Genomic DNA, 15,190 nt, shown 5'->3' on the forward strand with positions numbered 1-15,190 from the left:
TCAGACCTAATACTCAAATTACTGTCACTCGAGCCGATAAAGTACTGACATCAGCGTAGTATTGTCATCAGCTATGTTTACCAGCACTAGGCTCATATATTAATGAGGAATATTGTACATCAGGTAGAATTTTCTGTGTTCAGTCTGGGGGACTAATCCTACTTGATGCCGTGCTTTATGCACTGCTAGACCAAATTCACGTGCTGTATAGCCATGAGTACAGCCTAAGGACTTCTGGCTAAAGCGCTTTGCATTTACTCTGTTTCCTGACAGAGCTGCAAGTCCGAAGACTCTTGAATTACACTCTGGTCTGTGAAAAGGAAGGGACAAGAGCACAGATGCTTCTGTCTGTCCTCATCAAACACTGACCCCTTCCCTGCCTCTGTCTGTCTTGCCTTTAGCTCCTTGTCCCTGTTCAGGTGCCCTGCTCGGACTTTACAAACATCCCTCGCTCTCTTTCATCCAGTTCACGTCTCTAAGCTATCTCATGACCTTGTTTATAAACCCATCTACATGTTCCGTGTTCCCACTGGCTGTATCTGCTGGTTTTGCTCCTCCTGGATTCTCTCACCCTGCTATTGTCTTTGCTAAAATTGGACGGCTTCTTCTTCTTTTCCACGTTGGCTGAGAAGAGGAACTGTTACTTCTCCAGTACTTCCACATTCTTGATTTTGGTATCAGTTCCCTGATGGGAAAGCCTACTCATCCTACGAGCTTAGTATAGCTAGAATCTTAAAAAAAAAAAAAAAAAAAATCTAGAAGCAACCCATCAGTGCTAATTTCTTGTGATATGGGAAAAATTTGGACCATTTTGGAGAAGTTTGTATCTACATTTATGTTTACTTTTGTGTGAGGTCAAAAGGCATTCCAAAAATAGATATATTTTTCTGCAAACCACAGGGTGGTTAAAGTTGCTAAAAGAAAAACTGGTCCAGGCATTACTAGAAACACTTGTAAGCAGTGGTGAAATTAAGATTTTAGAGATTCACATAGTAGCATATCATATATGTCAGCTGTATTACAGCAAAGGAAAAAAGATATACAGTCTTAAAGGACAGGGTTGAATTAGTGGATCATTTCTGGTTTTTTATATTGTGGAATAACAGAAAGTAGTCTGTGTATGTCTCTTCTGAAATTTCACAACGAGATACATAAAAATGCTTTATCGAAACAGCAAAGAAGTGCACGCACAGTGCAGTGTGTGCAGTAGTCCTCAGCGTATGTTATACATAAAACCAAACCCCACTACGCCTCAGGTTGTAGTGTTTCCCAAGTTTCTTTAAAAAACTGGTAACAGAAATGGTATGGGGAGGAGTGGAGGAGGGAGGCAGGATGGAATGGTAGTTCTGCCTGTAAATTGGAGTGAATAACAGAGCCTGAAGTAGTACAGCACTGCGGAGTCCTTCCCTAACACTGAACGGGGGAATGTAACAAGCCGTGCACTTAAAGACTATCTTACTATACTGGAAGTGGGCTGGAAGGTGACTGGTTTTGGTTACACTTGAAACGTACCTGTTTTCTTTGTTTCGATAAATACTTATTTACAGACTAACAGCAAAACTGTTGCTGTCTCCCTCTTATCTTTCCCAGTCATTTAACTAACCTCTGTGTTTTTCCTAGTGCTCTAACTTGGATTTTCTGATTGTGTTGTGAGTGACTGTCATCCTTTTAATCTACTGCATACTAATGTTGGGAAGGCTCTTTCCTCTGTGTCTAGCTCTTACAATGTGCTGATATTTATGAAACTCTGGCCTTTCATTGCTGATTTCTAGATCTGCTTCATCGAGGAACAGGGAATATTTTTTAACCATTTTGTTTCTTTTGTTTTGATCTATTATTTTCAGATAGCTGAAATTTGTTATTATAGCATATGCTAAGGTCATAGGCAAGTCTTTCAAAAGGTGCCTAAACCTGCTTGTGGTGTGAAAGGTGCATCCATAGATTGAGAACAAGTTAAAAAAAACATAGATCTGGTACAAGGAAACCAGCTGCTTGCTTTCTTCCCCTCAAACACAGATGATGTTGCTACTTTGTGGTGACTTAGTGCAGGTTGAATTCTGACAGCATTTATTTGGCTACATAACTCAGGATGTGCAGTTGCTTGAAAAAAGTCAAAGTCTTAATTTATGGCTTATGACAACTGATTTGCTTTTGCCCAAACTGAACATTTGTATATCTCTTCAATCAATGTCCTATAGTTTCTGAATGGCTGTACAATATTCAAGATTGAAGATTGATTAGAAATTGTATCTTTAGAGCATACTCTACTCATTCAATTAACAGTTCAATAATCTGCAAATAAGCTAATATTTTAAGGACTACTTAACAACTTTTCTGTTAATCCTGTGAGATAATCCTTGTTTCTTATTCGTAATTGTATACTTTGTTCCTGGATGGTCAGTATTGACATGAGCATGTCAAATTTTATTGACAGAATTGCTTCTTGAAACGAAGAATATGTATTGCAACAAAGAAAACTCAAACCAGGCAATATTGCCAGGATTCACGTTAGACATTTATAATTCCAAACAGAGTTTGGAAAATTTTCTGAAGAGATAAATCTTTCTTACGTATTCATCTGAGTTTTCTTTTTCCTTTACACTGTTAATTTATTTTAAAAGAATAAAAACCTATGCACATTACTGTGAATGAACACGAAGGTACAGATTTGCTGCTATAGACTCATGTGAAATTTCAGTTCTGTTCTCTTTTGATTTCTACATACTTTCACCTTTTTCATTTCCCGTTGGTTTAAGTTCATGGTAAAATTAGCAGCATGTGCTTTCTGACAGTGAAATTCCTGAATGTGTTGGCATGGAATTGCAGTAATGTGTTGTGGCTTGGGCCCCTCGCAGGAGTGTATCTCGCAGTCAGCCGTGAAAACCAAGTTTGAGCAGCACACTATCAGAGCTAAACAGATAATAGATACTGTGAAAAACATTATGGACGCCATAAACGTAGCAGCAGCAGAGAAAAGGTAGGTTGGTTGGTTGGAGGGCTGGTTGGCTTTGGTTTCTCCAAATCCTCTGAGGAGCCATTTCTATGCTGGTGGTTTTCTTGCGCCGTTATGGACTTGAAAATTCACTTTTCTTGCTTGGTAAGAAGTAGAATTTCTCTGGTGTGTTGGTCTTACTACTGGTCACTTGCACCGCTCAGTCTTGTCCTTGGTCTGTGACTTCTGTATGGGGATCTTGGTTTACTCTGTTATTCTTCATTCCTGATCTACAGTTACAAAGGCAGTCTGTGCTTTCAAATCTTTTTTTCAAAAATATTAGAAATTTTCAGTTTTTCTAGCTGTATCCAGCATTTCAGAGGTGATGTTTGGGCCTGCTTTACCTCAGTTTTTTGTTAAGAGTAACACTGAGAAAATAAATGGGAGGATGCAGACACTTTAATTTGCGGGTGGTTAGAATACCCTAAGGGGTGAGAAGAGCCCAAGCTAACAGAGGCTTGACCTTTGGCCCTTTCCAGATTGTATCCTTAAATATCTTTATTTTCTCTTTGCTCATGTAATCCTTTTAGTGCTAATGATAGCAGCTCATCTACTCTGATAGTTTCGTATATTCTTTGAGGTTTGAATATGTATAGTTTTTTTCCTCACTTATGTTGCTACCTCCTCTCTCTTGTTCACGGTGAACTTGCTGTCGTGTTTAATCCTTTGATCCGTCTCCTTTCTGTGTCTGTTAATAGTGTGTCTTTATGTTTCAACAGACTCCACTGTGCCTGTCAAACACACTCATCTTCCTGAATATATCAGCTTTTACAAACTGCGTGTTTACATACTGACTTGTCTCACATTGTCAGATCCTATGAAAACATGCTGTGAAACATTTGAAAATACTCTGATGTTTTATTCTTTCTGTCAATTGACCTGCCAAAACCTGTGTAGTGACCCCTTTTAATCTGAATTGCTGTTTGATGTTTCTGCTGGCCCTTCAAGGTATAACTGCTTTACATTTTAAGCAATTTTTACTTAAATGGTAGGTCGAGGACTTCTGAAGAGAGTTGTTTGTGACAAGGTTGGTTTCTGTTGCCTCCCTTTTTACTTTGCAGGGTCATCAGACCATGTCACTGTTAAGGAATAGTTGAGTGGTGCTGGTGAGCAGCAGTAGGACAGTTTGATCAGATTTATCCTCCTTTTTTTTTTTTTTTTTTAATTTTTAAATCAGGATAGACTTAAGTATTAAAGGCCCCTGATTCCCTGCACCTTTTCTAGTTGTAATTATGTACAGAGGTAACAATTCCAACTCCAAATGCTGTTTTTGTGAAGATATCAAAACCCAGTAGGTTGAGTTATGTTTGGTTGATGCAGCCTTTAAATGCGCCTGTAAACTTAATATCTATATTGCAGTCATTTTGAAACAGTGCTTCTGCTTTGTTTGGCCGATGTCACTTTGGATTCTTTTTGGCTGCTCAGTAAACCATTAGCTAGGTGGTCCGTGCCCACTTACGGGGCTTGTTTCCTTACTGGGAGAATACCTGCTGGTGATGGTGATTTCCTTTCTGCTACATTAGAGTCCATTCGATGGAAGAGCGAGAAGATCAGAAGGATAGATTGGACTTTGTTCGAAATCAGCTGAACATTTTGACAGAAGATACTAAGGAAAAAATCAAACATGTTACTGAGGAGGTAGAAAATAAAGTAAGTAATGGCAGTGTGAAAAATCTCCCAGATTCAAGTGTTGCCTCTTCTGTAAGGCAGCTCCTTTAGGTGCCCACCCATCTTATGAAGTATGTTTGAAATGTCTAATATGTTCCTTTTCCAATATAAAAAACCCCACAAAAAAACACAAAACCAACCAACCAACTAAACAAAAAACCTCAAAATGGCAATCCTTCCTGACTATCAGGTAACCCCACAAAACCAAGCAACCAACTAAACAAAAAACCTCAGAATGGCAATCCTTCCTGACTATCAGGTAACGGAATAATTTATTGTAACACTTAATGCAGTAGTCTGTTTTCACTGTGGCTGGAAAAGGTAGGAGAAACATTTTATGTATTTACCGCATTCTTCCAGGTCTCCTCTGCCATGACGGATGAGATTTGCCGACTTTCAGTTTTAGTTGATGAATTTTATTCAGATTTTCACCCTTCTCCTCAAGTATTGAAGCTCTATAAGACAGTAAGTTTTCTTGCATGGTTTGAAGCCAAGCTCTTTGTCTTTCCTTTAACTTCCATTTCTATATTTTCATAATTTGCATAGCATTTTATGTGACACTTTGTTCAAGCATTGCAGGATTTTTACTTTTTGATGTATGCATATCTCTGTCTACCTAGAACTGGAAAAGGTTGAAAATATTTTCTGCTTTGTTCTTGGAAAGAAATATTGTTTCAACTGTCTTTTTACTAGAGTGGTTACTGAAACCGACATCCTGATTTGGAGTCTTCACTTCTAGTAAATAAAGACCTTACATAAACAATTTTCACTACGCCTAAAATGAAAGAGATCCAAAAATAAAATGAGCTTGCAAATACCCAACACTATGTTTTTTACAAATTTTTTAAAGAAAATAAGCAGTTTTTATCAAACTTCTATAAAATCCTCCTCAAACTTAGTATTTTAAAGGAGCATACACCTGTAAGCGTTTGCCTCATATGTTCCGACTTTGCTGCTAATGAATGACTGCTGTAACTCCCACCTGTTTCAGCCTTGTCGATCAGCTGGGAGGGCTGCATTTTCAGGACGGTCTGTGCCGTCCCAGCTCTGCAGAATGTCCAGAGCAGATCTCCAGGGGAGTCGGTGGGATTGGTTTATCTTTGTGCAGAGCAGTAAAATTGGCTCCCATCAAATGATGACAGCTTTGCAGGGCAGTATGGTAATGGTATGCTTTTCAGTGTCACTGTTTATTGAAAATACAGACTTTTCCATGTGCCTTTTAATGGTTACAGTCTTAGAACAATCTTTCCTGTGTCATTTTAGTTAGGTTTTCAGTCACAATGTGTAATTTAAAAGCACAGTATTTCCATGGTAACATGCTTTTCTTCCCGGTGTAAATAGCAATGCTTAGTGTTTAACATATCTCTGCTCTGAATAATGTAATTGATTAGCTAAATATAAATTGATGAGCATATATTTTTTACTAAAACTTCAGGAACTGAACAAACATATAGAAGATGGCCTAGGAAGGAACCTGGCTGATCGTTGCTCCAGTGAAGTCAATCAGTCAATGCATCAGTCGCAGCAGGAGATGATTGGTAAGATGAGGGAGGAGGAATGTTAAGACTCTCTGTTTAGAGGAAGACAATTTAAGAAAACGTGCTTTTAAAAAGATTTTCTTTCTGCTCGTGGTTGAACATTAACACTGTAAAATGATAAAGGAAAAGCCATCCTAGATCAAGACCGAGTGTCTGTTCAGCTTGGTAGCCTATCTCTGATACTAACCAGTAACAGATGCTTGGGGAGAAGAATAATGAACCAGGGTAAATACAGTGATCCATCCCCAATTTAGGGACTTCTAAGCCAAGATACTGCATCTGGATTAATGGTTTAAGCAGTAATGGAACTGTCCTCTGGGAACTTGTCCAATTCTTTTATAAACCTATTTAAACTTTTGGCTTCCACAACAGATATATGAAATACACTAATTGTTAGATAATGTTTCTGTAGTATAATCCTCTCCCTAGGTCCGTCCAGATTCTGAGTGGAAAACAGGATAGTTTCACAAAGTAATAAAAGATTCAGAGCAAGATCATGAAATTACATGAAGCCTTTTGTCGTCTTATGCAGTAATGTTGCCTTTTCTGTACAGCACCACAGAACTGCTGGATAAACCAACTTTTTCTTAGTCCATCCTTATCTTTTGACCGTTGATAGAGGTCTTTCAGTTAATTTGACCATTTTTTCCAGCAGTGCTTTCGCTATGGGTTGATTTTGCGTGACTGTTTTCTTGTATCACAGCAATAAATTGTCTATTCTGTTAGGATCAATACTGGTGAAATGCCTACCAATTTTACAAATAAATAAATAAATTGGTAATTTTAGATTCTTGGAGTTCACAAACGTGGTTGGCAGTGCAAGGATGCTACTTGTGAATATGCTGTAAAGCTTTTAATGATAATTCATCTTTACTATTCTGTTTTATTTCTAGAAAATCTGAAACCGTTGTTGCCTTCTGGTGCTCAGAATCAGCTCCACTTGCTAATTCCATGCAGGAGGTTTGACCTTAGCTATGATCTAAACTGTCATAGTCTGTGTGCAGATTTTCAAGAGGATATCATGTTCCACTTTTCCTTGGGATGGACTTCACTTGTAAACCGTTTCTTGGGTCCTAAACAAGCTCAGAGAGTACTGTTTGGACTAGCAGATCCAAATGTACAAGTGAGTGTTTAATGATTAGCCTGACAAATAAGTGCCTTGTTCTGCCTTGATGAGAATATATTGATTTTGCCTCTACTATTTACATGCTTGCTGCTACTTTTCTCTAGTCCCTTTGTGTGAAATATTTTTGGTGAGGATTGTTTTTATTGGATTGTATTCAGGGTTAGAATGGAACAAAAAAAACTCCCCTAAACTTTCTGCAGCTGTTACCTGAGTTTTCCTTTCCTCTGGATTGAGCCCTTTGGGTAACCTTTTCATTTGTAACTTCTGGCTCCTTACGGCAGAGCCAGTCCTACATAGAACCCTTATTCTAACCCAGTCCCTGTTGGGCAAGGAACTGTCAAAACCTCCACTGCTTACCAGGAGCATTGTTCAGCTTTCTGTGCTGAAGACTTTCCTTAAGTAAATCAAACCCTGAATATATGAAAATGAAATAAAACCAATCTGCTGTGTAGTTCCTTAATGCTTTTTACTCAGGCTGCCATATTCCACTCTCCTAGATCCCTCGTCCTTTAGCTACCACCCCGTCTGCTGCCAGCCTTCCTGCCGTAACTCCAGAGAACGTATCGCACAATGATTTTGTGGTTCCTTTGGTAATGAGTTTAGCTTCACTGACATCACGGACCTCTATGAGCATCATCGTTGTTGGCGGAGTGGCAAGTACTATTAGCAACATTCACAGTCCTTAGAAGTGATGGCAGAGGTTAAGCTGATCTTTCCTGTTCAGGGTGCGACATGAAGCACTGACGGACTTAACACCGGCTGGATGAGCACGTGTGGTATACACTGGATACCTGCAGTCAGTTTGTAGTGACAAAATTAGTCTAATTACTCTGAGGATAGTTGGACATATTCTCTATGCCATATGCCTATGTTCGGTATCTGAATTAAAGGATGATTCGATGGTGCCTCACTCAGTTTGGATTTAGTGGGAGCTTTGCTTTCTCCTTCCTCCTTCATGAAAAACCAGTGAGGCTTCTGCAACCTGCATATTCTCCATGCCACTGGGTTCCTAGCTCATTTGAATATAGCTGTAGTGCTCTGCAATAATAATATGGAAATAATATATTTTCTTAAACTGATCTGGTGAAAGGGCTGTAAAGATGATTAAAAAGAAGAATGGGTGGAATTAGATTTTATTTTGTAGGGTAACTTACTTAAGCTAATGAAGAATCCTCTTTTTCAGATTTGGAGAACAGTAGGCTGGAAACTCATCTCTCTTTCCTTAAGCATGTATGGGTTGTTGTATCTTTATGAGAGGCTAACTTGGACCACAAAAGCGAAAGAGAGAGCCTTTAAACAGCAGTTTGTAAACTATGCTACTGAAAAGCTGCAGATGATCGTCAGCCTTACAAGTGCTAATTGCAGCCATCAGGTGCAACAGTAAGTATCACACTGGTGGTGCCCCTTGCTAGGATAGGAAATCCATGTCGGTGCGGTACTGGGGTGTCCTGGGAGTGGGGACTGGCTGGGCATAATGTGGGAAGGCAGCTTTAGTGTCCCTTGGCATTGATTATGAGGGAGTTTTTGAAATACGACCTGAAAAGGTCAATACATACGTCTCTGTGCGTACATATGAGAGTTAGTCTTAAGATGTGTCCTCCCTTGGTCCAGCTTCTTACTATGAAGACGTGGGAGTTGGCTCAGTTCTAGTGGAGGCTGAATTGGTCTGCTTTTAGATTAGCAATGCTTCAGCCCCAAGTCACTTTAATGGTGAGCAGTTGTTCTGCCTAAGGGTTGGCATGGTTGAGTTCTAAGCAGCCAGTCCTGGCTCTTCTGCACTGCAGAACAGGAACTTACGAGCCTTTATTGATACAAAGATCGGTAACATCCAAACCCCCTTGCTTTCTAACTTTCCCCACCGAAGTGGGAAGCTAGGAGTCTGACATAATGAAACTCATTAACACCAAAGTGTTATTAAGCAGGCATCCTGTATTGCAGCGCTGGACAGCAGTGGGGGTTGCTCCACCATGAGTGCTTCAATGATTTGGTAAACTTTCAGAGATAATATACTGTAGTTATTCATAGGATTTCCAAGAACTCATTTACATAAGCATGAGAAATCCTGGAATTCATTAATATATGCAAATGTCTGATCGGCATATGCAGTCATCTTCCCTGGTGGTCTTTAGGTGGTCATCGGGGTCTTCAGATGAAGGCTTGTAGTCTTCTTCGCTATGTCTGCTGACTGACCTTTACTTCTGCTCAAACTCAGTTCTGGGATCACGTAGACCATGTCCTTCAAGGCTGTTGTCTAAAGTGAGATTGTCCCGGAGCCTCTTTATCTTGCAGCCATTCTGGCTAGCTAAATGACAAAAGACTTTCTTTTGTTTAGTTGAGCAACCAAGACACTCACAACATCCTCCTTTCTCCTGGGGCCCCAACTCCTTCACTATGAACTGTTCCTTTTTTGTGTGTGTGTGTGTGTCTCTTTCCCAGATCCTTTTCTGCTGGTGTCTGCAAAGTAACGTCTGGGTCACTGTCTCCCTCAGCCTCTCCTGTTGAAAGAGTTTGTTTTGATTAAATTATTATTTCAGAAAATTAGGCCTGCTAAATGAGACCTCTAACCACCAGGGTGCAGAACAGCTCTCCTGTGTAGCCCAGGGAATACTTCACTAATAGAAAGTTCAGCTTCAGCAGAGGAAGGAGAATCATCCCCCGTGTCCAGCAGCTGTGTGTCTCTGTGAGGACATGGAAGAGCTCGACTCAAACCAGTGCCCCAGTGAGGTGAAGCGGAGAGGAGAGGAGATCTCCCCTCTCCTAGGGGAGAGGCTGGTTGCTGGCCCGGGGTGGTAGCTGGGGTTTTTTTCCCCTTTGTGTAAGGGGTCTTGGAACTCAGGTTGAGAGCAGGTGGCTGAGGAGGCAAGTAGGGTCGGGTGCCTCAGCGCAACTGGGGCACCCTCACCCTGCAGAGTCCTCCAGCACGAGTGGGGCGCCCTCACCCTGCAGAGTCCCCGTGTTCCCCGTGAGCAGGGCGCTGAGCTTGGCACGGGGCTGCTCCAGCACCTGTTACCGCCACAGCCCCCATCTCGGACTTGTACCTGTTGATGTGCAGTGAAAAATTGCCAGACGTGAGGTTGGCATAGACTGAGGTGCATTTTGTATGTTTAAGGTTTCTTTTTTTAATTTAAAAAATACATAATTCTCCTGCTTTCTGCTATTCTATAATCCCTTAACAGCTGGAGACTTTGATTGCTGTTTTCTATTGCACACTGCAACGCCCTGTGAAATTTTATTTTTTTTTTGTAGCACAGAATTCTGTAAGTCATGATTACGAACTTGTTTTCCCTTTAGGGAAATGGCCACTACCTTTGCTCGGCTCTGTCAGCAGGTGGATATTACCCAGAAAAACCTGGAAAAAGAAATCGATAGGCTTTCCAAAGAAATAGATCAGCTGGAGAACATACAGAGCAACTCCAAGCACCTGAGGTAAGTCTGGGTGTGACTGGCCACAAGCAGATTCCTACCCCTGCCGACTTCAGCAAGGTTGGTGCTTGCTCTTACTTTCAGGTTGAAATGAGGTAGGCGCAGGTGCAGAAGGGCGTGCAGCAATACCTATTTTCTTTACTTGTAACTGAACAGCGCTGGTTAAGTTAAATAAATGTATGCTTCTACCTAGGTGAATGAGCAAAGCTCCAAAAATATTCTTTCTTAGGTCATCTTTTACCTTTGTCTCTCTCTATTGTATGGGAGAGATGGCTTTCTCAAGAGTATTAATCTTCTGTAGGTAAATTAGGGTGGCACCTTCCCAAAGAACACTTCCTGTAGGAGAACACCAGAGCAGCTGTACTGTGTTGAGTCATTCAGTGCAATACTGGTTTTCTTTTAGTTCCGGTAATAGGTGTTTACAGATGAGAAACTTCCAGCAACTGGTGGTTTAGGGACTTGGGAGCAGGCTCAGCCTTAGTTTCATGTCCTTGTCCCCCTGCTGTAAGCCTGCCCTGGCTGTGGGCTGCCTCTTGGCAGAGACCACGATGGGATGAACGTCTGGCCCCAGAGTGCACGCCCCGTGGCATGGTGTGCTGCAAGAACAGCCTGTGTGAGCAACCCTGCGCAATGCCCTGCTTGCAAAATTGCAGAACCTCTCCCAAATTAAACATTGAAAGGCAAGGCCAGAACCGGGGCAGTCCCGGATGGACCTGGCACAGCCTTTGGGGAAAAGGAAACGTGAGGCAGGTCGCTGGGAGCCTTCTGCTGCCTCGGCAGGTCCCCCACTCGCAATGTCCGAGGCTCTGACCAGAGCACGTTTAGGTTTTCTTAGTGCTGTGGGTTTCAGGAATGGAGGAATAGAAATTAAACACCGATGTTGATTCTGCCTTCTCTGTGACGTTACTGCATGGAAGTAAATGCATTGCTTTTGTTTGTTTTACAGAAATAAAGCCATTCACCTTGAGAATGAACTAGATCGCTTTACAAAACATTTTCTTCAAAAGAGTAAATAAAACAGCATTGCTAACTTTCCTGGTGATCCTTTGTAGGACAGAGTAGAAATTTTACAGATTACACTTCTCCTCTGTGGAGTCACATGAAATGATTTATATTTTAAATGTTACTTTGATTACACTTGTTAATTACTGTAAAACTTGGTCTCTGATGGTGAACCAAACTGAAGAGCTGTGGTACTCTTGAGTGTTACATTTGTTTTGCAGATTTGGGGTTAAAAATTATCTTTGAACACTAAATTTCTTTGGGCACTTGACAATAAAAACCCAAATCCTTACTGGCTTTTGTTAGTATTTGGCAGTGGCAACTCTCGCTTCCTGGCATCCAGGAGTTTATGCAGGGAGAGAGAGCTTATCACAGTTATCACTGTCTCCTGTTTTCAGTTGCTTAGGAATTACCCAGGGATGGAGGATGCTGCTTTTTCCTGTGTGTGGTTTTTGTTTCATGAAGGGAAGTGTAAAAACTCCAGCATGGGGAGAGGACTCTTGACTTGTTTTGAAAACAAGTGGAATTGTGTTGGGCAGCAGTTCTGCTTCCTCACATGGAAGATGACAGTAAACTGCAGAGCACTTGCTAATGAAATGCAGTAGGCTCTTGTTTCCCCTCTGGCTACCACAATTAGACAAGATGGCATTGATAAAGTAAAAAATAAACCTATTTCAACAAGCTTGTCAGCTTTCTTGCAGTTGGTAAAGTAGCAAAATGGTCATTTGCCCAGGAGGGCACTGCTGGCAGGCCGGTTGAGGCGAGCTGCAGGGGTGGGTGTCCCTGCCACCAAGCTGCAGCGTCCAGGCAAGGCAGCATTTGCTGAGCAGATGGGCTTGACTCAGGTTTTGCATGTTGGGTGGGGAAGCTTAGGGTGCTGGGGCTTGACCGTGAGCTCCTACCGCTGAAGGCACAGAGCCAGGAGAGGCTGGGTTTGACAGTTTTTACTTGTGCAATCGCCTAAACAGGCCCTTGGTTCTGCTGTAGGCCAGGTCTCCTCCAGGTGAGACTTAAGGCAGGGGTGTTGTTGGAGTAGTTGACCTTTGCTCGCCTCCAGCAATGCAAAGCCTCTTTTTTTAAAAAAAAGTTTTTGCTGTTGCCATCTGCAATCATTTAACAACAAACACCTACATTTTTCTAACTAGACTTTTTAAAAATAACTTATTTTAAAAGATAAAGCCTTTTCAAATATTTATATATTTTTATGGAAGTGTTAACATGACTAAATGAAATATTCAGCTTTAAAACTAAGATGTAGGGATTAGCTGTTCCAGTAAATAAGGGCTATCTATCTTAAAATGAAATAGATTTAAAATCTAATGCTAGAGGCAGTTAATGATTTGAAGATGAAGATTGTTGTCACCAGTGTACTTTGGCGTCTGTTTCTGACTGTGCTAGCACAAGCGTGGCTCTCTTGAACTTTCATTAGAGGTGTGCAGGAGCTGTCTCGAGTTTTTGAGGGAAACTGAAAGACAGAAGTGAGTAACGGTCCAGCCTTTGTGTGTATCAGGTTACAGATGTGTAATTAATGCTCTTTTTCTGGAGCATTTGTATGGACATTGTATCAAGATAAAACTTTACATGCATGTGTTCTGCAGTTATTTATTTATTAAAGGAAATGTAACCCCTTTGCTGTAGTAAGTTATTTGGGAGCTGTGTCCAAGGTGAAAACGTGCCCCGTAGCACTCGCGTGTAACGCATATCCAGCGTAGGGCACAACCGCTGAGGCTGAATTCAAAAAGCTGCTTCCTGCAGCAGACAAGCAAGCTGTGCACGCCATCGCCAGTACCGATCAGTTACATGTTTGGGGTTGGAAAAAATAATTAATGCTCCAGACATAAAAAAGGAAGGAGGGGAAGGTGTCTGCCCTTTAAGGGAGTGTGGTATTTGTGCAACAGGAATTCTGATACCATGAACGAACCTATTTTTTTTTCTCCCCCCCTTTCTCAGGCAGAAAACAGACAAAAAGACATACTGCTTTGGAACCAAAAAACCAAACCGTAATTCTTTCTTCATAAGGGCAGTTCACTTGTGTTACATTTTGCTGTTTAACGAACACAAACACACACACACGTTCCGTTCCCTATGGCAAGGCAGCGGGAAGCAAGTGGTGCAGGTACGGCTGGTCTGTCCCTGTGCCACAATCTCAATCTTTGAGATGGGCCACTCGTTATTACAGCTCTAATAAAACATTCACAAGTGACACAGTCTGGTTAAAAGCACTTGTTTATTGGTTACAATATCAACTCATGGCAACATCTTTCACTGAGCCACTGTACAAATACAAAGAAAAAGATCCATTGTGGAAAAAAAAGCTATAAACAGAGTTCATAGCAAGTGATTTTTTTTGTTTTTTTCACAGGGAAGTCTTTTTACAACAGCACTGTTAAAGAACAAATGGCACAAGTCCCTGGTTTTTTTTTTTTTTTTTAATAGCTTAAATAAAAGCTTTAAGACTGTTTCTGAATACATACACAATCCAAAGGCAGTGCAGAATCACTTCATAATTGGTAACATTACCAAAGTTTTCCAAAGTAGTCAGCAACAAGTTAAAAAAAAAAAAAACCTAGCTGATGAGAAATGCTGAAAACTAAAGGCAAATTAAAATCAAGCATGTTTAGAAGCATTTTGGGTTTTGGACTCCTTTGGATGTAATATGTACTACAAGTGTTCAGATGCTTTTATTTAAAAAAAAAAAAAAAAAGGAGAAAAACACAAATAGAGCACCATTGTGTAAGTTAAACAAAGGCTTGAAATATCTAAGACTATTCCACCGAAGTCCATATTAGTTAAAACCTAAACATACTGTGTGGTATAAGAATGTCAGGCACATGTAATCTGTTATCAGTTATATCAATTAGTAACACTGTTCACACATTTACCATAACAACACTGCATTAACATTCTGCATGTATTTTACATAACCAGCAATTGGATAAAAAGGCTTGTGGTGCCTCTGAAGTGTAGGAAGTAGTTGACCAGCATGCATGCCAGATTACTGTATACAAAGTGCACCATCAACCCATGCTTAATTACTTTTACAGGAAATGCTATCTCAAAAAATCAGTCATTCTGCTACACAACCATTTATACCAACTAGTTGAATTAGCCAATACTCTCACCAACATCTTTAAGCACAGCACTAAACCTAGTGGAGGTGACAGTGTCCTCAAGGAGGAAAGACTAAGCACTCTTGGAATGTTTTCACAATGTTTTCATTCCACCTTAAAGTAATGTGAACTTCATTGTGGGACAAGCGGTTACACTAACTGAATTAAAGAGTTAACTAGTTCCAACCCATGCATTACAGTAAGCACACTAGGACCAGCTGTTACATCGATTCAGCTTTGCCAAGTCAAGGTCAGGCCCTCTCCTTTGGCAGGGGGAAAAGCCCATTTCATCCACGTTCCATTTCAAACCGCGTATATTGTTGTCGATACG

General features: G+C 40.8%; 1 protein-coding gene across 1 annotated transcript in view; it reads left to right on the top strand.

The window, feature by feature from the left end:
* MFN1 (mitofusin 1) overlaps positions 1-12,417 on the top strand; it is a 24,769-nt gene extending 12,352 nt beyond the window's left edge. The window contains exons 9-17 of the mRNA XM_009696821.1: positions 2,856-2,977; positions 4,516-4,642; positions 5,021-5,125; positions 6,096-6,198; positions 7,092-7,321; positions 7,822-7,977; positions 8,508-8,704; positions 10,616-10,750; positions 11,694-12,417. Of these exons, the coding sequence (XP_009695123.1) occupies positions 2,856-2,977; positions 4,516-4,642; positions 5,021-5,125; positions 6,096-6,198; positions 7,092-7,321; positions 7,822-7,977; positions 8,508-8,704; positions 10,616-10,750; positions 11,694-11,763 (1,245 nt within the window). The 3' untranslated portion in view covers positions 11,764-12,417. The remainder of the gene's footprint in view (positions 1-2,855; positions 2,978-4,515; positions 4,643-5,020; positions 5,126-6,095; positions 6,199-7,091; positions 7,322-7,821; positions 7,978-8,507; positions 8,705-10,615; positions 10,751-11,693) is intronic.
* The last annotated feature ends 2,773 nt before the right edge of the window (positions 12,418-15,190 follow it).

Source organism: Cariama cristata, unplaced genomic scaffold (genome assembly GCF_000690535.1).
Source record: "Cariama cristata isolate BGI_N322 unplaced genomic scaffold, ASM69053v1 scaffold5783, whole genome shotgun sequence".
NCBI classification, from domain to species: Eukaryota; Metazoa; Chordata; class Aves; order Cariamiformes; family Cariamidae; genus Cariama; species Cariama cristata.